The sequence below is a fragment of the Palaemon carinicauda genome, chromosome 23, assembly GCF_036898095.1.
Source record: "Palaemon carinicauda isolate YSFRI2023 chromosome 23, ASM3689809v2, whole genome shotgun sequence".
Classification (NCBI taxonomy): Eukaryota; Metazoa; Arthropoda; class Malacostraca; order Decapoda; family Palaemonidae; genus Palaemon; species Palaemon carinicauda.
In genome coordinates this window covers 76389583-76414066 of record NC_090747.1, presented here as the reverse complement: position 1 = coordinate 76414066, position 24484 = coordinate 76389583, and the positions used below count along the sequence as shown (strand labels likewise).

Here is a 24484-nt window from a genome sequence, read left to right as displayed (position 1 = left end):
CCTTTTAAATATGAGTTTGTTCCGTAACAGAAATACAAACCACGCTATTTATATGGGGTATTACTTTCGGCGTAGCTGAAATGACGAGCCAGTAGATTTTTAACAAGGGTTAACTACCCTCTCGCTAGTTAGCGAGGAGGTAGGGGAGGGGTAGCTAGCTACCCCTCCCCCCTCACACCCCGGTGAACTGATTCACTTAACTTTTGGCTCGGGTGATGATCAGACCTGTCTGTCTCACCCTCGCATTTTTGACAGCCTTAATTTTTTTGCTTTTTCTTACAGCACGTGTGTTTGGAAGTTGGCCTCTCTCTATCATGCTGAAGTGCCCTGGACTACCGGACCGCCCTTGTGGGACGTTCATGTCGGCGATCGAGACGGACCCTCACACCTTGTGTCCGTACTGCAGAGGTCAACGGTGGGATAGGGATAAAACTTGTAGTGAGTGTAGGGAGTGGTCTACCTCCCAGTGGGAGAGGTTTTCCCGGCAACGTAAGAAGAAGTCTAAGCATGACCTTTCTCCTTCAAGGGCTGCCTTGAAGAAGGAAGGTTCCAAAGACTCTTCTTCCGTTGCCCGAACCTCCTCCGAAGCTCCCTCTCGATCGGTCCTCTCGCGAGGGGCCGTCGAGTGGTAGCGTAGGCCTTTCTTTTGTTGACCAACCTCGGGGTTCGGGAGAGGGAGTTGCCTTCCATAGCGAGGCAGCTCTTCCTCCTCCACATCCTGGGGAGGATATTGATGTTGATGACTCTTTTGCAGCTTTGGGCTTCCTTGGGGCTTAAGGGCTCGCCCTCCAGGGAAGCCCTGTTTGACCTGATCCAGTTGGGTGCAGCTGTGAAACAGTCACCGGTAATAGCAGAGGTAGATCCTCTGTCTATTGTCGACGTTGCTGTGGCAGAAGCTTCCGACGGGTCGTGCCAAACCCCTGCTGTTGTTGCGGATGTTGCTGAAGGCTCAGTTCCCCCCTCCGAACATCCTTCAAGGGAGGAGCTGGGTCCAACGGTCTCTCCTGCGGGTGATTCTCCCCCTCGGGGGAGTTCACTGACGGAGACTCCTCTTCGGAGGACCGACGATGGTGTTGCTGCCCCTCGAGGTCGTCTTCGCCGTAAGGCTCGCCCTCCTCTTCGCCGTAAGGCTCGCCCTCCTCTTCGCCGTAAGGCTCGCCCTCCTCCCTTGTAGAGGCCTTCCTTCCCCTTATAAAGGAGTTAGGAGGCGCCCCTTCGGTTCATCGCCTTCGACGTTCCCCGCAGAGGATCCTCCTCGACGTGAGCAGACCGTTGCAGCTGCATCGCTAGACCTCTCAGCTGATTGTTCGCGATCTCCCACGCCTGCCAGACCTGCTAGTCTTCCTTCTCCGTTCCTGGACGCAGATGCGTAGTGGGCGCCAACGCACCCCGTTTTCCAACGGGCACCGGTCCCTTCGGGGCATAAGGGCTTATCTCTCAATGAGAGTAAGTCCCTTAAGCACCAGGTTTTACCTGCGCGCTCGTGCTCAGTAGCGCGTAAGCGCTCTGCTGCTGTGGACCCTTCGGACTCAACCCGCCAGTGATCTCCTGTAGCCATGTCTTCTCGCCGTAGATCTGCTGCTCGTCAGCGCTCGCCTGCGCGCCAGCGCTCGCCTGCGCACCAGCGCTCACCTATGCGTCAGCGCTCTCCTGCTCGTCAGGGATCTCCTGTGCGCCAGCTCTCTCCTGCTCGCCAGGGCACATCGGCGCGCCCACGTTCTGAGCGCCCACGATCGCCTACTCGCCAACGGACATCTGCGCGTCGTGGTCCTGATGCGCGCCAACATTTGCCCGCTCGCACACGATCTCCGGATCTGGGCGCATGCAAGGAGGTTCTTCCTTTGCCCACTCGCCGTCGATCTCCTGCGCGCCCGCAGACCTCGCCCACGCGCCAGCCGTCGCGCGCACTCACCTGTGCGCACTTCTAGACCGGTACGAGTCTCTGTGTGCCCGCGCGCCCACGAGAAGTCTCCTGTGCAAGCCCGCAAGCGTTCGCCTTTGCGCGCCACTACATCTTCTGGTCCTGCATCCCAGCTGATATCTCCCGACCGCGCCACTACGATCCAGTGATCTCCCGCGCGCCACTACATCTTCTGGTCCTGCGTCCCAGCTGATATCTCCTGACCGCGCCACTACGATCCAGCGATCTCCCGCGCGCCCGCGCGATCTTTCGCCTGCGTGCAAGCGCTCTCCAACGCACCCGCTCGCCCATACGTCAGATCGCCGAAGGTCTCCTACGCGCCCACGCGCTAACTCGTCTGTGCGCAGTCGATCGCCTTCTTGCCCTACGCGCCATCGCTCGCCAACGCGCCAACGCTCCCCTGCGCGCCGTCGTTCTCTCGGCCGCCAGTGCTCCCCCTTACAACCGCACGCACCCTCACCTGCGCGCCCATGCGCTCACTTGTCCGTACGCCCATGCGCCAACATTCGCCCCCCGCGCGAACCCGCGATTTTACCATCGCGTGAGCGCCAGCGCGATCGCGACAGCGATTCCCGCCAGGTTTTGCAGCACGGGCAACCTTGCGAGTCCTCTGGAGCGCGTACTTCCAAATCATCGTCGTCACGATCTCCACCCCGTAAGCGCAGAGCAACGCACTTGCAGGAGGAGGAAGAATCTTCAGAGAGGTCTAGGCAACACGCTTCTTCTTTTCAGGCAGGCCCTGTGGTATCCACTCCTAAGGATCGCCCGATCCCCTTCCCTCCGGCGGGAGTTGCTGACACTGCGTCTGTCATCCGTCAGCCATCAGCCTTGGTTTGGGTCTCTGATCAAAGTGGTCGTCCAGGCTGTTAAGCCGGCCCTCGCTGACCTAGGCCTCAAACCAACAGCAGCCTCGTCTCCGCTGAAGAGAAGGAGAGGAGTGGACTTCATGGTGACTTCTCCTAGGGTTAAACTGGCTCCCAAGAAGTCCGTCAGGAAGGGCCCTTCCCCCTCTCAGACGTTTTCTCCTTCTCCTGTGGACGAACCTTTCCGTCCTCAGGAGAGTCCAGCGAGGTGAGACATTCTCCCACGGCACCAATGGGAGGAACCCCACCTCGAGTAGGAGAATCGTCTCGTGTGGGAGCAGAGAGGAGCCCTCAGACTTCTTTACTGGAGTCCTGTATCTCTCCTAGGAGGGAGCCCAAGGACCCGAAGACCGTCGCTAAGTCTTCATCCCGGATTCGACCAGAGCCAGCAAGACCCCAGGAGAACGTCCACGTGTCCCCCCAAGTAGAGCAGCCGGGGACAGGAGACTTTGCTGCCAGTCCACAACGAGGAGAGCTGCATGAGTCGGAGCATGCCTTCTGGCAGGTCCTGAGTCTGATGAGGCAACTCAACAGGTTCGAGGACCCGGAGACCGCTCCTCGCGAAGGCAAGGATACGGTTCTGGACCAAGTCTACGGCACTCAGAAACCTCCGAAGGCCAGTGCGGCTCTGCGCTGGTCCCAGGGGGTTAAAAGCGCCAGAGACAAGGTTGAGAGCCAGCTCTCCGAACTCGCCTCCTCCAGCCGTTCCTCTGCCGGTAACAAACTCCTCCCACCTCCTCGTGTACAACAGAGGAGTTACTTCGAGATCATGGGGGAGTCTTGTTTAGCTCTTCCCCTCCACCATTCTGTGGAAGAGCTTTCCAGGGGAATTTCTTTTGAGAAACTCTCCGCCCGGCAGGTGACATTCTCGGCTACAGAGATCTTGAGCCAGGAGAAAGTCGCAAAGTGTGCCATGCAGGCTACTTCGTGGCTGGGGTCTCTGGGCATCCTGTTGCGATCCGAGGACTTGTCCAAGGAGAGCACCAGGAAGGCCATGGAGACTTTTCTTCTCTTGGGCATGCACACCATCGAGTTTCTAGCTCACCAAGTTTCGAACTTGTGGGCAAACTCGATCTTGAAGCGTCGTGATGCGGTGACCGAGAGGTTCCATGCGAAGGTCCCAGCCGTGGATGTCTGCAAGCTCAGACACTCTTCCATCCTTGGAAAGAGCCTGTTTGAGCCCAGGGATGTGGAACGGACAGCTGAGAGGTGGAGGAAATCGAATCATGATTCTCTCCTCCAAAGGGCTCTTACATCCAGACCCTACAAGCCTCCAGCACCTCAACAACAACAGCCTTGTCAGTCTAGGACATCGAAACCGGCTCCGGCAGCAAAGGCAAAGGTGTCCAAACAGCAGCCCTTTCCTGTCAAGGACAGGAAGGGCGGAAAGTCCTCCAGGGGAGGCAAGAATCCTAGAGGGAGCGGCCGAGGCTGCAAACGCTAGGATTGGCAATCCCCCTGCGTGTCCACCAGTGGGGGATGCCTGCTGAGTTGCGCGTTCAGGTGGCAGCAACTCGGGGCCGATTCCTGGACGATCTCTGTGATCAGCCAAGGATATCGCGTCCCGTTCATAACGTCTCTTCCTCCCCTGACAGCGAATCCAGTGTCGTTGAGCTCAAAGGGGCTAGCCCTTCGGGCAGAAGTCGAGACCATGCTCAAGAAGGATGCTCTCCAAGAGGTCGTTGACGGCTCCCCAGGCTTCTTCAGTTGACTCTTTCTTGTAAAGAAGGCGTCTGGAGGCTGGAGACCCGTCATCGACCTCTCAGCCCTGAACAAGTTTGTCAAACAAACTTCGTTCAGCATGGAGACAGCAGAGACGGTCAGACTTGCAGTGAGACCGCAAGACTTCATGTGCACACTGGATCTAAAGGACGCGTACTTCCAGATCTCAATCCATCCGTCTTCCAGGAAGTACTTGAGATTCAGCTTAGACAACAAGATCTACCAGTTCAAGGTGCTGTGTTTCGGTCTCTCCACAGCACCACAGGTGTTCACCAGAGTGTTCACCCTATCTTTGTGGGCACCTGGGATCGGCATCCGTCTCCTTCGCTATCTGGACGACTGGCTGATCCTGGCAGACTCGGAGTCGACCCTTCTTCAACACCGAGACAAGCTTCTGGGACTTTGCCAAGATCTAGGGATCATGGTAATTCTCGAGAAGTCTTCTCTGCTTCCATCTCAACGACTGGTATATCTAGGCATGATATTGGACACCAATCTCCACAAAGCCTTTCCATCAGATGACAGGATAGCAAGGCTGAGGAGGGTCGCAGATCCTTTCCTCAGACGGGAAGAGCTTTCAGCCCAATCTTGGTTACGTCTCCTAGGTCACCTGTCCTCCCTGGCTTGTCTAGTTCCGAACGGCCGCCTCAGGATGAGATCCCTGCAATGGCGGCTCAAGTCCCGGTGGAATCAAGGCTACGATTCCTCGGACATTCTGGTCCCTATGGAGCCTGCGGAATGGACGGACCTGCAGTGGTGATTGACCAACGGAAACCTTCGAAAGGGAGTGGATCTTCTCGTCTTCCCCCCCGGATTTGATGCTGTTCTCGGACGCACCAAAAGAAGGGTGGGGGGCCCACGTTCTGAACCACAGAATCTCAGGCCTATGGTCAGAATCAGAAAAGTACCTCCACATCAATCTGCTAGAAATGAAGGCCGTATATCTGGCCCTTCAACAGTTCCAACAGACCCTGACGGGTCACTCTGTGGTGGTGATGAGCGACAACACCACAGTAGTGGCTTATATCAACAAGCTGGGAGGTACCTTTTCACAACAGCTATCCCATCTTGCAGTAGAGATTCTGAGATGGGCCGAAGTCCACTCGATACCACTATCAGCTCGCTTCATTCCGGGAAAAAGAAAGTGCTTGCCGACAGTCTGAGCAGAGCTTCGCAGATAGTGAGTACCGAGTGGTCTTTGGATCCTCTAGTAGCCAACAAAGTCCTGACTTTGTGGGGTTCCCCGACAGTGGACTTGTTCGCGACAGCCTTGAACTTCAAGCTGCCGCTGTACTGCTCCCCAGTCCCGGACCCCAAGGCACTCTGGCAAGATGCCTTCCAACAACGGTGGGACAACATCGACGTCTACGCCTTCCCACCGTTCTGTCTGATGGGAAGGGTGCTCAACAAGTCCAGACTATCGGTCAACCTGTCAATGACCTTGATAGCTCCGCTATGGCATCATGCAGAGTGGTTCCCGGACCTTCTTCAGCTTCTGACGGAACTCCCAAGAGAACTCCCCCCCCGACACGAGCTACTCAGGCAACCACACTGCAACATCTTCCACAAAGCCGTAGCATCGCTTCGGCTTCACGCCTGGAGACTATCCAGCATCTCACAGAGAGAGGCTTTTCGCAACAAGTTGCGGAGAGGATTTCTCGACACCTGCGAAAGTCATCTGCAGGGGTCTACCAGGCGAAGTGGAGAGTCTTCTGTGGTTGGTGTCGTGGGAGGGGTATCTCTCCCCTCGATGCCACTATTCCGGCAATAGTGGAGTTTCTTTTATATTTGCGGGAGGAAAGGCTATCGCTCAGCCTTAAGCCTGGCCTTCAGGCTGAAAGGAATGGACATTTCTTCCTCGCTGGAACTTTCTTTACTCATACGAAGCTACGAACTTACCTGCCCTCAGTCGGAAATGAGACCTCCTCCATGGAACGTGGTTCGGGTTCTCAGGTCTCTTAAGAGACCTCCGTTCGAACCATTACGCCAGGCTTCTGATCGTCACCTGACTTGGGAGACGGTGTTCCTGCTCGCTTTGGCTTCAGCCAAGCGTGTCAGTGAACTTCATTGTCTCTCGTACGACGTCGCCCATTCAAGGGGATGGGGGGAGGTAACGTTCAGGTTCGTCCCTGAGTTTGTTGCTAAGACTCAAAATCCTGGAGTTCCGGACCCACGGTTCGACTCCTTCAGGATTTCGAGTCTTCGTTCTGTAACAGATGCCCCAGACCATCTCCTACTATGACCAGTAAGGAGTCTGAGGTGTTATCTTAAAAGAAGAGCTGCAGTTCGTCCTCGCGTGCAAGCCCTGTTTGTGAGCACAGGAAGGATGAAGAGGAGGGTCACCAAGAATACCATCTCAGCTTGGATTCGAAGGGTCATCCATCATGCCCTGAACCAGACCCTCCTCCGTCACGTCGCCCTAGAGCAAACGATGTCAGAGGCATCGAAACGTCCCTGGCATTCAAGAGAAACTTCTCTGTGACGCAGGTGCTACAAGCTGGGGTCTGGACGCGTCAAACAACCTTCACAGCCCACTACCTCTATCGGCCCTGTGGTGGCTGCACAACAGTTGGTCTAACCTCAGGCTCCTTAATGGACAAGTAGCAGAAGGTTGAGGGCATTGTTACCCGGTTTTAGACTGCATGAATGAAAAAGTATGTCTGGCCCTTACTCTTTTCTTCATCCTCCCCTCTTTTGGGGAAAGCAGCATCCTGGGTTCTCTGCATAGCTGACTCAAACCACTGCAGGTAAACCATGCTTTCTTGTGTTCCTAGTATTAATATAATACTGACGCGTCCCCCATACCCTGATGAGGTGGTATTGGGAACGTCCTAACCTAGAAATCCATCTAAAGGACTTCAAGTCAACTTCCTAGGATGAGTCACACTTCATTCCTTCACGAACAAGCTTATATAGGCCGCACGTTCCTTGCGGAGCAAGGAATTTGCGAGGAGCAGGGACTCCTTTTCACGAGTGCTGCTCACTTGGATTCTGAGTCCCCGGGCAAAAGCCAAAGCCAGTAAGGCTGGGACTTTCCACCCTACCTAAGGGTTAAGTCACCCCATGTAAATAGCGTGGTTTGTATTTCGGTTACGGAACAAATGACATTCGGAGATAATTTTTATTTGTTCCAACACGAATACTTACCTCGAACTACTTTCTTAGGAGTTACCTGTAATCTCCTCTCTACCGACCAGGGTTTTGTGTAGGATACCCTAAAACCCGTTTTCTATGGAGGGCTATCTCGGGCGTAAGAGAACGTGCCCCGAGGGTAGCTTTTGCGCTAGGTCGAGGTCCGCCTGGGTCGTGACCGTCAGTAAGTTCTCTGGTCGCGACGTGTCACCACGTCGCTCTCGTTCTCTCTCGACCCTTTGTGTGCGCTGCGTGTTTACCGCGTGGTAACTTGTGCTCATCCCTTGTGTTCCTGTGTGTTCACTACCCTTCCTTGTGCTTCCCAAGTGTATTCCTTTGATTCCCTGCGTTCCTGTGTCTCGTGTTTGTGCGTTATGAAGCAGATCCGCCGTTGTCCTGGGCCTAGAGCCGGAAAATCGTGTGGAGTGTCCTCTCCAAGCCTGAAGTGGTCCCTCACTCCCTTTGCTCTTCCTGTAGGGGCAAAGTTTGTTTGTCTTCGGATACGTGCCTCGAGTGTGTTGGTTGGAGTGATATTCACTGGGTGCGTTACGGCACGAAAAAGAGGAAAGCGTCGAAGCGTTCACCCAGGAAAGCTAGTGTTTCTTCGCCGCTACCGTCGCCCAGTGAACGGTCCGACGGGGCTTCTGTCTCTCCTTCCCCTACCCAGAGTAGGGGACGAGGTAAGTCCATCGTGGGGAAAGAACCGAGCGTTCTTCCCCAGGAGTCTGGTGAAAGTGAAGTGGGGGTTGCGGGGCCTTTTCGGGCTAGTGAGGAGCCCGGTAGTGCTGTGTCAGGGAGCTCTGGAGACTCGGCCCTTGTGCTTGGGGGGCACGTTTCCTCCGATGACCCCTTGTGGGGTAGCAATGTTATTTCTGTGTCTTCACCCCCTTTGTGGGCCTGTTTTTCAGGTTCTTCGGCAGGCGGCGATAACCAGGGTAAGTTAGGTTCAGCAGGGAGTGATGCCTTCGGTTGGAAGCTTCCTAAGACACCAGGTAGGTCCCCTATGCGGATGGAAGAGGGCCTGGATTCCTGGTTCCCTATTGTTGGGCGCCAACCCTCGTTTCCAACCCCTCTCACGGAAGTCCCTGAAGTCTTCCTGCAACCCTCTACCTCGGGTACACAACGAGTCGCGAAGTCCCCCGCGGTCCCCGCTCCCGCCCGCCGTACGGTAAGTACAGTGACGTCGGGCTCTTCGGAGGAGTCTTTCTCGTCGGGAGAAGAAGCCAGAAGGAGACATCGGCGTCGGAGGGAGCGGTCCAGGAGCAGGCGTTCCCGCTCAAGATCACGTTCCAGGTACAGCAAGAGGCGCTCCCGTTCTCCACGAAGGAAACATAGGAAGAGTAGGTCACCCAATGGCGATTGGGTTTTCGTACCCCGTGAGTCGGAGATACAGTGTTCCCCGGACCGGCGGTCCAGGGAGTTCTCGCCAAGGAGACCATCCTCCAAGCATGGTTATGACCCTCGCAGGGAGAAACGCGAGAAGGACTCGGCAGGAAGGCGTAAGACCGCGAAGCCGCCGGTTCACCCCGCCCAGCGGGGGGAACCGCGCTTCCTTACGGGCAGCCTGGCCGAACCAGCCCAGCTGGTGCGGCCCGCTTCCTTCCCGTGTGGGTGGGGTTGCTACGCCGTATGTTTTGTCTCAATTAGTTTATGAATCTAATTGTATTGGTTGATTTTTCAGTTTTGTAGAACGATTCCTTTCGGGGTTTTCGTTCTTTATTTAGTGTTCATTCATTTTTTTTAAATTACGCAATTACATAGTTACATAATTATAATTGTTATAATTCTGTGTTTGTTACAGCTCTCCTTCCGTGAGTGTAAGTGGTTGTGAGGGCACGTGCCTGTTGTGTAATTTTTTTTTTTTTTTTTTTTTTTATTTATTTATTTATTTTTTTTTTCTTCTTCCTCGGGATTCCTCTTCGGAGTCTTCCCAGGGGAATGAATGTTACTAATGATTTTTGTTTTTATTTTTCACAGTTAACGATCTAGTTCGTTTCTGTAATGTGGTAACGGAGTGAGCTGTCTTGTTGAGGCCTGGGGATTCTGCTGTTGCTGCCTCCCCTATAGATCTTCGTCATAGGCGTGTCTCCTTCTCCTGGAAGTACTCCCGTGGCGATTGACAGCTCTCCAGTTCATTTTAGAACACTCAGGAGGCTCGCCTCCTTGGGTGGGTAACTTTCCTTCCGAGGGAAGTTTTCCTATCCAAACTTGAGTTTTTTCCCTTTGGGGGATCTTCTCTTGCCTTTTTTTCGTGCGACTATGCTCTTGGTGCTGAGCGGTCGCACCTGCAGTTACGCTCAAGGGGCTGGGCAACTGCAGGAGCCCCTCTTTGGAGGATTGCTCTTTTTAGTCACTGGCTGTCCCGTCTCATCTACAAAGTATTTCTCTTTCGTTCGCGAGGGAGTACACTCATCGAGACTCCTCTTCGGAGGACTCTTCTGCTGTTGTTGCTGTTGGCCGCCTTCGCCGTAAGGCTCACCGTCCGCTACGTCGTAATGGCCTCCCATCTCCCTATAAGGGTGCTAAGAGGCGCCTTTTTGGATCTCCTCCGTATGCAGCCTGCAGCTCCTACCTCCTTAGATCCCGGATCCGGGGATCGATCTCCAACGCCTTCCTGACCTTCCGCCCCTGGTGCAGATGGACAGCAGTCTGACCTCGTCATCCGATGGGCAACGGTCCCTTCTGGGCAAAGGTTTGCCTCCCTCGGGGGGTGCTTCCTTTGCGTGTCAGGGTTCCCCTGCGCGCCCTTCTGCAGTGTTAGCGCACAGGCGCTCTCCTGCTCATCAGCGTTTTCCTGATTGCTAGCGCGCTCCTGTTCGTCAGCGCTCTCCTGTTCGTCAGCGCTCTTCTGTTTGTCAGCGCGCTCCTGATGATCGTCGCCCCACTGCTCGCCAGCGCTCTCCTGATGATCGTCGCCCCACTGCTCGCCAGCGCTCTCCTGAGGACTCCGAACATCCTGCTGTTCCTGTTGTGCGCCCTGCGCACCATCGGTCTCCTGAGCGCTCTAGATCTCCTGCCCGTCAGAGCGCACCTGCGCTTCCAGTTCCTGATACGCGCAACCTAGAACTTCGGTTCAGGTCTTGGACAAGGACTCTTCTTCTACGCACAGGATTCCACGCGTCGCCCTTCTGCTCGCCAGCGACCACAGATGCGTCAACGTTCGCCTGCTCGTCAGTGATCTCCTGCGCGTCAACAATCGCCATCGATCTTCCATGCGTGTCAGGTCCCCTGGACACCATCAGTAGCGATCTAGCACTCGCCTGCTGTGGACCTCGATCTCCGGTAGCTGAGTCTGCCGTAGATCTTCCTCCTGCTCGCCAGCGCTCACCTTTACTTCTGTCCTTCTGTGCGCCAGCTTCCTTCAATCGCCAGCGCACATCTGCGTGCCCTTTTCTGCCACGCACCAATGGGCGCCAACAGTTTTTCCTGACCGTCCAGGATGGCCTGATTGACAGCTCGCATCGGCGCTCACCTTCCTGATGCACCTGCGCGCCTTCTGATTAGCGCGATGCGCGCTAATCATCCCTAGTCTCTTACGCGTCAGCGATCTCCTATGCGCCCGCGCAATTCTTCGCCTGCGCGCTAGCGTTTTGTTAACGCACCACCGCTTGCCAACGCGCCGTCGCTTGCCAACGCGCCTTCACTCGCCTATGGGCCTTCGTTCGCCAAGATGCGCCATCGCTCGTCAACGCGCCATCGCCCGCCTACGCGCCATCGGTCTCCCGACGGCCTGCGCTCGCTCGCGCACCCACGTGCCCGCGCGCATGCGCTCCAATGTTCGCGCGCGCGGGAACTGATGGTGTTCCATCGCGCGAACCGATGGTGTTCCATCGCGCGAACCGACGGTGTTCCATCGCGCGAACCGACGGTGTTCCATCGCGCGAACCGACGGTGTTCCATCGCGCGAACCGACGGTGTTCCATCGCGCGAACCGACGGTGTTCCATCGCGCGAACCGACGGTGTTCCATCGCGCGAACCGACGGTGTTCCATCGCGCGAACCGACGGTGTTCCATCAGATGATCCAAACCTTCTCCTTCTTGCCAGTAAAGTAATCGAGGGGTTATCTTTGAGAACAGCTGCAGTTTGTCCTCACGTGCAGCCGGGTTGGGAGCACAGGGAGGACACAGGAGAGAGTCACCAGTATACCTCTTCAGCTCGGACTCAAGGACATTCATCTCGACCTGAATCCAGACCCTCCCCCGTCACGTTGCCCTACAGCACGATGTCGGATACATCACAACGTCCCTCGCCTTCGAGTAGAACTACTCTGTGACGCAGGTGCTACAAGCTGGAGTCTGGAAGCGTCTAATGACCTTTGCAGCCCGCTTCCTGCAGGACGTGACCCACAGGAGTATCGATACGTTTCTATTGCTCTGTGGTGGCTACACAACAGCTGGTCTAACCTCATGCTCCTTTTTGGACAGGTAGCAGAAGGTTGAGGGCATTGTTATCAGGTTTTAGTCTGCATGAACGAAAGAAGTATGTCTGGCCCTTACTTCTTTCTTCATCGTCCCCTCTACTGGGGAAGCAGCATCCTGGTCTCTGCATAGCTGACCTCAAACCTCTGCAGGTAAACCATGCTTCCTTGTGTTCCGAGTATTGAGTCAATACTGTCGCGTCCCCCATACCCTGACGAGGTGGTATTGGGAACGTCCTAACCCAGAGTTCCTTCTGGAACTCCAGGTCAACTGCCTAGGACGGGTCACACTTTCTTCCTTCACACACAAGCTTATGTAGGCCACACGTTTCCTTGCTGAGCAAAGAACTTGTGAGGTGCAGGGACTCCTTTTCTCGAGTGCGACTCACTTGGATTCTGAGTCCCCGGGTAAAGCCAAAGCCAGTATGGCTGGGGACTTTCTACCCTTCCTAAGGGGTAAGTCACCCAATGTAAATAGCGTGGTTTATATTTCGGGTACGGAACAAATGACAAATTCGGAGATAATTTGTATTTTTCCTAACCATACAAACCTTAGCTATTTACACATATTTGCCCGCCAGCCCTGTCCCCCAAGTCAAGTCCTACCTTTAAGGAAACCCTCGTTAAAATCTAATGGCTCGTCATTTCAGCTACGCCGAAAGTAATACCCATATTAAATAGCTAAGGTTTGTATGGTTAGGAAAAATACAAATTATCTCCGAATTTGTCATTTTACGGCAAAATTGTTTTGCGGCGATTTTTCCTATTAGGCGAAATTTCCCGAGGCGAGAATTCCTGAGGTGAGTTTTCCTACGGCAAACTTGTTTACGGCGAATTTTCCTAAAACCCCTTGATACGACTCCCCTTCTATTCTTCCACACCTCGTCGAAACGTAAACGCTATTAGGGGTGCAGATTGCTATGTGGCGTGTCAAGAATACGTCCTCTGATATTATACGATATCCTTGAGAGAAAATTTATGGATATTCGCGCCAGGAGGTAAAATTCTGGATACCTAAAGGTAATATTCTCTGGGAATATCACTGTAGTACATATATCCCTTAGGAAGCTACCTTCCATCAGGACGACATGGCCATCTCACCCAAAAATAGATTTTTCGTAGATTTTTCGCTTCGCTCAAAATCCGTTATATATATATGTATGTGCTGTGCGTGTGATACATATACGACAACGACACATGCGTACATTAACACCGGAACAAGGCCAGCACAGTTCCACTTCGTTGGGAACAACCTCTCCTTCTCTGGTCCATCGGTCTTCCCATCGGCATATAACCGTTGACTCCGCCGCCGCAAGGGAATCGTCATCACCTGGACCCTCTTCATTCAACTATTGTCTTCACCTTTTCCCTTTTCCTACGGGAAACATGGATTACTGAGCGAAGGGAATGTGGCCTCTCAGAGATTGACTACGGTCTTTCTCTTCTCATTGCGAAGAGCACCTTTCCCGTTCGCAGGTTAGGTTACGCTTCCGATAGTTTGTTTCAATTATTTTTAGGGAAATTATAATTGTAATTTTAACTTTTCAGCTCTTTCCCGTGGGAAACACTTCACTTCGGAGGATCTGTGGTTCTCACTACAGTATTAGTGAATATTCTTAGCTGATTTAAATTATTGTAAATCTTTTTTTTTTTTTTATTACAGTTTTCCCCCTTCTGCCGTGGATGTCGACTGGGGAAGGAAGGGCGCAATACATATTTTATGTTGTTCCTTCGGGGTTCCTCTTTGGGGTTCCTCCCTAGGGAATTTCTGTTAAATAATTAAGTTTATTTTTTCCCAGTTAACTATACCTAGCATCTGGATAAGGTTGCCACCTCGCAACAAAAGTCTAATTGGCTACTTTTCAGCTTTGCCGAAAGAATATCATTAATAAATAACTCCAGGTTTGTATTAGTTATGGAAAAATACAAATTATCTTCGAGTTTCTCATACTACTTGAAAAATGTTTGATGTTACCAAACTTCAGTGACTGTATCTAGTTTGCTTTGGAAGTTACTGTACAGTACTCTTAGATGAAAGACTATTGTATACAGCATCTAGAAAAAATATTGTATAAGGTAATTATATTGTTAAAATCTTGCATTCCCTTTATTAACTCTATATACATTATAGTAGTATTCAAATCTGTTATTTTATGTATTTTATTAGAAGAATTATTCATTGATAAATTGGTATTTCATTTCTCAAGAACTGTGAGTCCTTTCCAGATGGCGGAGGGATCAGAAGCTGAGGCTAATTGCGCTAAAGATGATAGTGCCCCAGGGGGCATCAAGAAAGACGGTGCAATGAAAAATGATGAGAGTAACATATCAATGGACAAATCCGATGATGATAAAAACAGGAAATCAGAAGGAGAAACAAATAAGGGTGAATCGTCTGGGCTTACTCCAAAAGGAGCAAAATCACGACAACGTATTTATCGGCCCAAGCGGCCTCCTTCTACTTCGTCATCTTCTTCTTCTGATGATGAAAGAACTGTGTGTGATAGTAATGAAGAAAAACCTTTGAAAAGTAGTGAAAAAAAGACTAATTCTGGTACTAATGATGTTAGGAAGAATGCCACTATCATTACCTCGGCCCCCTCGGAGGAAGAAACAAGTGCTGATACCAGTCGGGATACTGAGACAGATCACGTAGAGCTGGAACCGGCAAGTCCGTCTTCAATGGAAACTGGGAGTGGAGCAAGTGCTGCCACATCAAATGAAGTAACAGGTGTGTACTAAATCTGTTTGTTCCTACACAAATACAAACCCTCGTCCTTTACATATGATAAAATATCAGCAAAGCTATATTCCCTTGCATTTAAACTTTTATATCGAGGTGTAAACAGATGGCCAGTACTACTGGCTGGGAGCTAGGAAGCCCCGTCTCCCCCTGCTTGCTCATTGACCACTCACTTTGAATTCTGCTGTCAATGATAACAGATGTTCTTCCACTGGCTGAAGTATTTTGGCTTTATAATTCTATTTTACTTGCCAGCATGTTAGTGATTGTTTGCTATAGGGATGACTAGATATGCGGACTTGTCCGTGTTGGTTTCAGGACGAAGTTGTGTTACCTTCATGAGTGCTAAGGAGAGTGATCTCCACCTGTTGTGCCCTGCCTGTAGAGGACCTCCATGTGATGAGTGTCAGGAATGGTCACCCTCCTAGTGGTCTGCTTATGGCAGGAGGAAGAAGAGAAGGTCTAAAAGGGATTCTTCCTCTTTGGGGTCATCTTCAAAGTTAAAGAAATCCCGACAACTTCCTGTGACCCCAGTATGCTTTCCTCGACCCTTTCCTGTGGTTTGCTCTGGAAGCCAAACGGAGAAGAGTGGTGGCCCTTACATAAGGAGAAATCTTGAGGCCGGAAGACCTTCCCATTTCCCTTAGAGGAACGTGAGGGTTTCTCCCTCTGAAGGAGTCTTTAGATTACAGGTTGAACCTCCTTTGGACTGGTGATGATTCTTGCTTTGAAAAAAGTTCAGTAGTGTGTTTCTTTTCTGGCGCTGTTCACCTTCGGCTGGTCTCCATCGAGAGCAGAGGAGCCTCTCTCTCTTTCTCTCTCCTTGTCGGGGTCTTCCCTTCGATGAAGTCCTCCGCTGTCACGCCAATTTCTGTATCACCTCATGTGACTAATGGAAGAGACAAGCTTAGTGTTACCATGTCTCCCATGCTCCCACCCTTTACATTGTGCATGCTGCCAGTATTTGAGAAGCACGCTTCTCCTAAGGATCCCTGTGTTTGCGAGCAACATGTCTCAACCCGTACTGGCATCGCCGCACACACACACCTGAGTATGCGTTGATTAAATAACCTGTATCCACTAGACAACCCCTTCTCTCTTGAGCCTGTGGTAGTAGCTACCTTGGCACCAGCGTGCACTACCCCACCATGCTCGTCACTTGCATGTGCTCAGCCTGTTAGAGGTTTGGAACAGGTGAGCTACCATGTGCACGGCTCATCTAGCAGCTTTAGGAGAAGTTGCTGGGACACCTAGCATCCCTGGAACATCCTGTTCTAAAAGGGCATCTCCACCTGCAGTTCCTTCAATGAGAGATGAAGAAACACTGGTCGTAAGATGGCGGCCCTTGTCTATTATTAATTCCGATAGGGGAGGATTCCAGACTCGATCTGGAATAATGGCTGGGCTAGATAAACCTTTTAAAGGTCTTGCTACTGCTCTCTCTTCCACCAGAACTTCATTTGTTTATGGATGCGTCAAAGGAACGTTGGGGAGCTCACCTCTATAACACCTAGCATCGGGACAATGGACAATGCTATATCAACATGTGGGAGCTCTGAGCGGCTCTCTCCATGCTACAACACTTTTGCCTTCTTTTGACTGGTCACTTGGTGACAATTAGTGACATTACCACAGTAGTGGCATATATAAACAAACAGGAGGTATTGTTTTTTGGTAGTTTTGCTAACTAACATTGGAAATCCACAAGTGGGCAGTGCTTAATTCGATCGCTCTGACAGGCTCCTTCACCCCAGGCAAGAAGAACATCTAGGCTGACAAACTTAGCAGGAGGACTTTGTATCCACAAATAGTATGTAAGATCCTGACTTTGTGGGGTTTTCCGACAGTCTACCTATTTTCAACTTCGCTAAATTGGAATTTTAAACATTTAAACTTACCCGCTGGTTATATAATAGTAGCTTTATGCATCTGTCCGCGGCAGAAATTCAAAACTCGCAGCAATCGCATAGATATGCCAGGCATACACTAGCGCCACCACCGAGCTAGGTCGAACTATCCCTCCTAGTATCAGATTTTCTTCTGCCAGTCATACTGGCAACATAGAAATCAAATTTACTCGTGTTTAACCTGGATTTTAGCAGTATTTTGGTGATGTACTCTTGTTTCGGGTTTGATCTTTTGCTTATTAGGATTTTGTTTGATATTTTATCACTATGTTATAGCGTAAAAGGTAGGATTAAAAATTTTTTAACCTATTTTTAACTAACGAAAACATATGGCGATAGGTAAACATCTCGCCTCATCTATTACGTCACAGTCATTTGACGTAAGCTCGAGTATGACTTGCATTTTCTTTCTTTTTCTAGAAAGACTGATAAGTTGATATTATCTTACAAAGTATTTAGTTATATAAAATAAAAGGATTATATTATTTGTTCCGTAACCGAAATACAAACCACGCTATTTACAAAGGGTTACCTTTTAGCGCAGCTGAAATGGCGAGCCATTAGAATTTAACGAGGGTGTATTACCCCCGCGCTAGTTAGCGGGGGGGGGGGTAGGGGAGTGGTAGCTAGCTACCCCTCCCCCCCCTCACACACAGATGAATGCTCACTTTCACTTTTGGCTCGGACTGTGACAGACGTCTCTGTCTTGGTCCTCTCTTGGCAGCCATTGTTTGTTTTGTCTTTACTTAATCGCTTACTTTTCATTTACTCAATATATATTTAAACATGTTTTCATGTTTGTATATATATTTGAGTATAGAAATAAGTAAGTTTCCTTTTCAGATTTGTGTGTGTAGTGTACGATATCTACGTGGAGTCCTCGGCAGTTAGGCCACCACGGCGTTATTTTATGGGTGGCGATCGAGTTTGACTTATGTCTTTCTCTCTCTCTCTCTCTCTCTTGAGGTCGTTCACCCTTTTACTACGTGTTACTACGCCCTTGTAGCTTCCTTTCCATGTGGGGGGGTTGCTACGCCGTACGTTTGTCTCAATTAGTTATGAATCTAATTGTAGTTGTTTTTTGTTTTTCAGCTTGTAGAACGATTCCTTTCGGGGTTTTCGTTCTTTCTTTAGTGTTCATTCATTTTTAAATTAAATAATTACATAGTTACATAATTATAATTGTTATAATTCTGTTTTGGTTACAGCTCTCCTTCCGTGAGTGTAAGTGGTTGTGAGGGCACGTGCCTCTTGTGTAATTCTTGTTTCCTTTCCCTCGGGATTCCTCTTCGTAGCCTTCCCGGGGGATTGAATGTGTACTAATATTATTTGTTTTATTTTTTTTACAGTTACCGATCTAGTTCGTTTCTGTAATATGGCAACGGTGTGAGCTGTCTTGTTGAGTCCTGGGGATTCGGCTGTTGCTGCCTCCCCCCTTGTATTTTCGTCAGGGGCGTGTCTCCTTCTACTGGAAGTACTCCCGTGACGACGGACAGCTCTCCAGTTCATTTTAGAACTCTCAGGAGGCTTGCCTCCTTGGGCGGGTAACTTTCCTTCCGAGGGAAGTTTTTCCTGTCCAGGCTTGAGTTTTTCCCCTTTTGGGGGGTTCTTCTCTTGCCTTTTTTTCGTGCGACTATGCTCTTGGTGCTGAGCGGTCGCACCTGCAGTTTCGCTCAAGGGGCTGGGCAACTGCAGGAGCTCCTCTTCGGAGGATTGCTCCTTTTAGGTCACTGGCTGACCAGTCTCTTCTACGAAGTGTTTCTCTTTCGTTCGCGAGAGAGTACACTCATAGAGACTCCTCTTCGGAGGTTTCTTCTGTTGCTGTTGCTGTTGGCCTCCCTCGCCGTAAGGCTCACCGTCCGCCTCGTCGTAAGGGCCTCTCATCCCCCTATAAGGGTGCTTGAGGCGCCTTTTTGAATCTCCGTTTGCAGCCTACAACTCCTTTTTCTCGATCTTCCGCCTTGGTGCAGATGGACAGCAGTCTGATTTCGTCTTCCGACGGGCAACGGTCTTCCCGCGGACATCAGTCTCCCGGCGGACAACGATCCCTTCGGGGCAAAGGGTTGCCTCCCACTGGGGTTCTTCCCTTGCGTGTCAGGGTCTCCCTGCACGCCCTTCTGCTGTGTTCTCCCCTGCTCCTGCTCAGTGTTAGCGCACAGGCGCTCCTCTGCTCATCAGCGCTCTCCTGTTCGTCAGCGCTTTCATGATGATCATCCCTGCTGTTCCTGTTGGTTCCTGTTACGCGCCCTGTGCGCCCACGTTCGCCCTCGAGATCTAGAACTTCGGTTCAGGTCGGGGTCAAGGCCTCTTCTTCCATGCGCAGGCTTCCACGCGTAGCCTTCTGCTCGTCAGCGATCATCAGCTCGCCAGCGATCACCTGTCTCTCGGCGATCTCCGGATCGCCCGCGTGTGTTACAGCCGGCACGCCAACGTTCTCCAACACTTCTGAAGGAACATGGTTCGCCAGCTACTAGCTCACCTGCGCATGCTGATCGCCATCGCGCGACCCTCAACTGCGGATGCTGATCGCCATCGCGCGACCCTCAACTGCGGATGCTGATCGCCATCGCGCGACCCTCAACTGCGGATGCTGATCGCCATCGCGCGACCCTCAACTGCGGATGCTGATCGCCATCGCGCGACCCTCAACTGCGGATGCTGATCGCCATCGCGCGACCCTCAACTGCGGATGCTGATCGCCATCGCGCGACCCTCAACTGCGGATGCTGATCGCCATCGCGCGACCCTCAACTGCGGATGCTGATCGCCATCGCGCGACCCTCAACTGCGGATGCTGATCGCCATCGCGCGACCCTCAACTGCGGATGCTGATCGCCATCGCGCGACCCTCAACTGCGGATGCTGATCGCCATCGCGCGACCCTCAACTGCGGATGCTGATCGCCATCGCGCGACCCTCAACTGCGGATGCTGATCGCCATCGCGCGACCCTCAACTGCGGATGCTGATCGCCATCGCGCGACCGCGCACCTGCGGATGCTGATCCCCGTCGCGCGACCCTGCGCATACTGATCACCATCGCGCTATCGTCTACCCTGCGGATGCTGCTCGCCATCGCGCGACCCTCAACTGCGGATGCTGCTCGCCATCGCGCGATCGCCCTCCTGCAGATGCTGCTCGCCATCGCGCGACCGCCCACCTGCGCATGCTGATCGCCATCGCGCGACCCTGGCCTGCTGATCACCATCGCGCGACCCTGCGCATACTGATCACCATCGCGCGACCCTGCGCATGCTGATCACCATCGCGCGATCGCCCTCCTGCACATGCTGCTGCTCGCGATCGCTCACCTTCGCATACTGCTCGCCAACGCACGATCTCTCACCTGCGCATGCTGCTCGACCATCGCGTCGGCATAACACAACGCGCCATCGCCAACCTGCGCGTTAGCGCTCACCAGCTCACCACCGATCGCTTGTTGATCCATATCGCCAGCGGTCTTCCTCGCCCACGCGGCAGCGTGTTTCCTCGCCATCGCGCTAACGCTTGCGTTCGCCGCCTCGGACTCGCGCTCATCCACCTGCCCACCCTCACGACCGCTCGCCTGCGCGACCGCTCGCCCGCGCGACCGCTCGCCTGTGCGCCCGCGCGACCATTCGCCTGCGCGCCCACACGCCCACGTGCCTGCACGTCCACGCTCATGCGCGTCCGCGCCCATGCTCTCCAATGTTCGCCCACGCGCGAACCAACGGTTTTCCATCGCGCGGACGGATGGTGTTCCGTCGCGCGAACCTACAGTGTTTCTTCGCACAAACGTCGGCTTATTTCTTGCAGTATCCATTGCTCGTCTATGGGTTATCGCTCGCCGACCACCAGCTCTCGCCCTTCCTACCACGCTCGCCCTCCTTCTGCGCTCCTTCGCTCACCTTCGTTTGCGTTACCGCGCATGGGCGCTTCCACGTTCGCCCACGCGAAAATCTTTGAATTACCGTCGCGCGAGCTCCAGGGCGATTGCGACCACGATTCCCAATGGGGTTTTTCGCAGCATGGCCAGCCTGGCGAGTTCTTCTGGAGCGTATTTCCAGAACACGGCCTCACCCCGTAAACGCAGAGCATGGCACTTGCAAGAATAGGAGAAACTTAAGGGAGATCTGAGCAACACTCCTCTTTCCTGAACCTGGGTTAGGCCTTCCCCGTCATTCCCTGGAAGGATTTTTGGCGGGGGGGCTTTCCGTTCGAGATTTCTCCATCAGACAAGGGGTGACTGCTTACCCCTTCCTCTGGGAGCTTACCAGGTTCTTTCCCTCCTCGGTTACGGCCCGAGGTTTGGTTCAAGGAAGCTACAGGAAGATCATGGGTACTTTCCTCCTCTCGAGCTCAGGCATCTTGGCCTTTCGTCGTTAAGTATCTAACTTGCGGACAAGCTCGATGTTGTATCATCTGGACGCGCTGACTGAGGGCTTCCTTCGGGTGTCTCATCTGTGGAGGTCGACGACCTCAGACACCCTTCCATCCTTGAGAAGAGTTTGTTTGTGCCCAAGGACAGAGACTTAGACAGCGGCTGTGCGGAGGAAATCGACTTCCGTTTTCACTCCTCAAGGCGCTTTCTTCCAGACTCTGCAGGGCTCCAGCGCCCTTTTCTTTCAACCACGTCGGCCTAAGTTATCGGCTACGACAACTGGGACAAGGTGTCCAATTGCAGTTTCCTCCTGTCAGGGACAGATGGCACGGGAGACTCCCTCGGGGGGGCATAGTCCTAAAAGGAGTTCACGAACTCTAGGATTGCAGGTTTTTCGCTGGGAGGATGCTTAAGGTTACTCATCCGAATGACAGCTTCCCGATGCCCATTCCCGCACAATCTCTGTGATCAGCCAAGGATATCGCGCCTGCCGTCTCTGTCAGCGAATTCAGTGTCTCTGAACCTCTATGCCATAGCGTCAGCAGAGTTGCCCGGTTGGGCAGAATGATCCATACCTTAGGTGAAGGTCTTCCTTAGGATCATCGACGGCTTCACCCCCGGCCTCCTCAGTCGATCCTTTCTTGTAAGGAAGGATCTGAGAGGGGATGTCCGTAGTCGACCTCTCAGCCCTGATCAAGTTTGTCGAACAAACTTCGGCCAGCGTAGACCAAAAGAATCGATCAGACTGGTAACGAGGCGACAGGACTCCTTAAACCCTGGATCGGAAGGACGGGTACTTTCAGTTTCCATTCCATCCATCTTCCAGGGTGCTCGTTGACTTCAGCCTAGACTGCAAGTATTCCTGCTTATGATGCAGTGTGGCTATCCCGCCGTGGCATAGCAGGTTTGTTTCCCCAGAGAACTCTCCCTGCCTTCCTCTTGGCCGCTCAGGTGCAGGCTTCCGCCTCCTCTGCTGTTTGGAGGGCTGGTCAACTCCGGTAGGCTCGGGTTCGACCTTCTTCAGCGCCGGGACAAGCTTCCGGATGCTTACCATGAGTGTGGGCTCATGGTATTTTGCTTGGAGCCTTCTCTTCCTCTGCCTCAACATCTGGAGTATCTGGCCATGATATTGAGTCAACGGCATTACCACGTTGGAAACCCCGCTTCTCGTCCGTCCAGCGAGGTTAAGCAATGTCGGTACTTGGATGGGTGACCACCTGGGGACGACAGATTCTGTTACCACATCCTCCGAGCCTTCCTTTCGGTTGACTGTGGCAAGACTGAGGAGAGTCGCAGTACCTGTTCTCAGTCAAGCAGAGCTTTCAGCCCTACCTTGGAACGTTTCCTAGTTCTCCTTCCTCATTGACCCGTCTATAGTCCGAACGGTCGCCTCAGGATAAGTTCCATGTGGGGCGATCCAAGTTTCGGTGGCTTCAGGCAATGTTTAACCGGACTTCCTGGCCCCTATGGGACCAGCGGAACTATTAGACCTGCAATGGGTGTTGACCTATGGAGCCTCTTGATGGTAGTGGATATTCTCGTCCTTTCCCCACATTCTTGATGCTGTTCTCGGACTCGTCAAAGGAAAGGGGGGGTAGGTTCCGGTCCAGGCCTATGGTCAAGACCTGAAGGATACCTCTCCATCATTCAGGCAGGCTTAGGGGCCTTAGTCTGGCCCCTCTACAGATCCTACAGCTCCTGCCGAGTCGCCCCGTGCGCGTCGACTTCATGATTCTGGTGTATTCTAACCAGCAGGGGACGCATTTTCACACCTTCACATCTTGCAGTAGAGATACCGGGATGATTGAGATTCTCTCAATACCACCATCAGCTCTCTCATTCCAGGCAGGGGAATGTTCTCTCAGGCTATCCGAGCAGAGCCTCGTAGAGAGAGTGTACAGTAGGGTCCCGAATTAAGCGTGTTCGAATTACACGATTCCCCTTTTCCGCGATCGCTATTTTTCAAAAATAAATTTTCTGTATCTGCGAGGCTGTTCAAAGTTCGCGAGTCAAGCACTACAAAATGTATCAAATCTATTGTCTTTTTAATTATATTGGTAGCCCTAAATACGGTGATTTATAATAAATGTTACAAAACAATATTAACATTACATTTCATTAACATAATTTCATAATGAATAGCCTATTTAAGGATAAAATTCCACATCAACAATGAAATCAACTGTTAACTGTGCGAGTCCAGCTGACAAAATGTAAACAGAAATGTGGTTACGTTCTCGGCAATCTTTATCTTTCTCCAACCTTACGATAATTGTAATGGTAGTGTTAATGATGGTATAATAAAGCATTATTTTTGTTTAGTACAGTATATTTAAAAGCCTTATTTTTCCCTCTGGGCGTTCAAGGTTTTCACGAGTAGACTGGGTTCGTTTATCGGCAGTGAATAGCCTAAACTTCGGTAACGAGTCGTCAATATTTTGTCATATTTTAAACAGTATACATTTGATTTGCAAACATTGGTTTTGTAGAGTAGACGGTAAAATAAAATCTAGAGAGAGAGAGAGAGAGAGAGATTTGATGGCATAAATCTCTCTCTCTCTCTCTCTCTCTCTCTCTCTCTCTCTCTCTCTCTCTCTCTCTCTCTCTCTCTCTCTCTCTCTCTCTCCGTAAGAAATAAAACCATAGTTCACATATGGCAACTTGAGTTTAAGAATGAAATTAACATGAATATTGTTAGTTGTGGCGATCAATTCCTCGCTTCAGGGGGTACACGAAACAAAAACACGACATTCAATTACAACAGCTTATTCTCTCTCTCTCTCTCTCTCTCTCTCTCTCTCTCTCTCTCTCTCTCTCTCTCTCTCTCTCTCGTTATACAATACTTACAAATAGATGAAGAAACCAAAATCGGTTTTCTTGAAGTGTCAATTAAATACAAAACGAAAAAATTATACCGTGTGTACATCCATTTCAATCATAGCTTAAAATACGGTAACCGATTTCGTCCGCAAACCACTATTTTTTAGGAAACACCATTCTATTCCAGAAAATTTTTACTCTTTAAATGTCAATTGCGCTATAATAAAACATGTAGCCTACTTATGTTGTTAAATTTCGGGTGTGTTTTAAAAATCGAGTATTGCTAACTTATTTTTGTTTTACTTTTGGCTGTGATCACATCAGCTGATGTCTAGCTTCCGCGCGAATACAATAACAAAGAATTGTTTACACCATTTCTTAACTTATTCAAACCATCTATACAGTTAATATTACATAAACACCAATGTGTTATAACCTATCATATTTATTGTTTATTACTTTAAAACCATCCCCCTCTCCCTCTCTCTCTCTCTCTCTCTCTCTCTCTCTCTCTCTCTCTCTCTCTCTCTCTCTCTCTCTCTCTCTCTCTCTCTCTCTCTCACATCGAACGTTATAGCGGTAACCTAATTGTTCGGTG

At 51.5% G+C, this 24484-nt stretch overlaps 1 protein-coding gene across 4 annotated transcripts in view; it reads left to right on the top strand.

Moving 5' to 3' along the window:
* The window catches only part of LOC137617179 (DDB1- and CUL4-associated factor 8-like), a 483388-nt gene that overhangs the window by 16659 nt on the left and 442245 nt on the right, over positions 1-24484 (top strand). For all 4 annotated transcript variants that reach the window (XM_068347053.1, XM_068347054.1, XM_068347056.1 and 1 more), the window contains exon 2: positions 14284-14788. In XM_068347053.1, coding sequence (XP_068203154.1) covers positions 14284-14788 — 505 coding nt within the window. The remainder of the gene's footprint in view (positions 1-14283; positions 14789-24484) is intronic.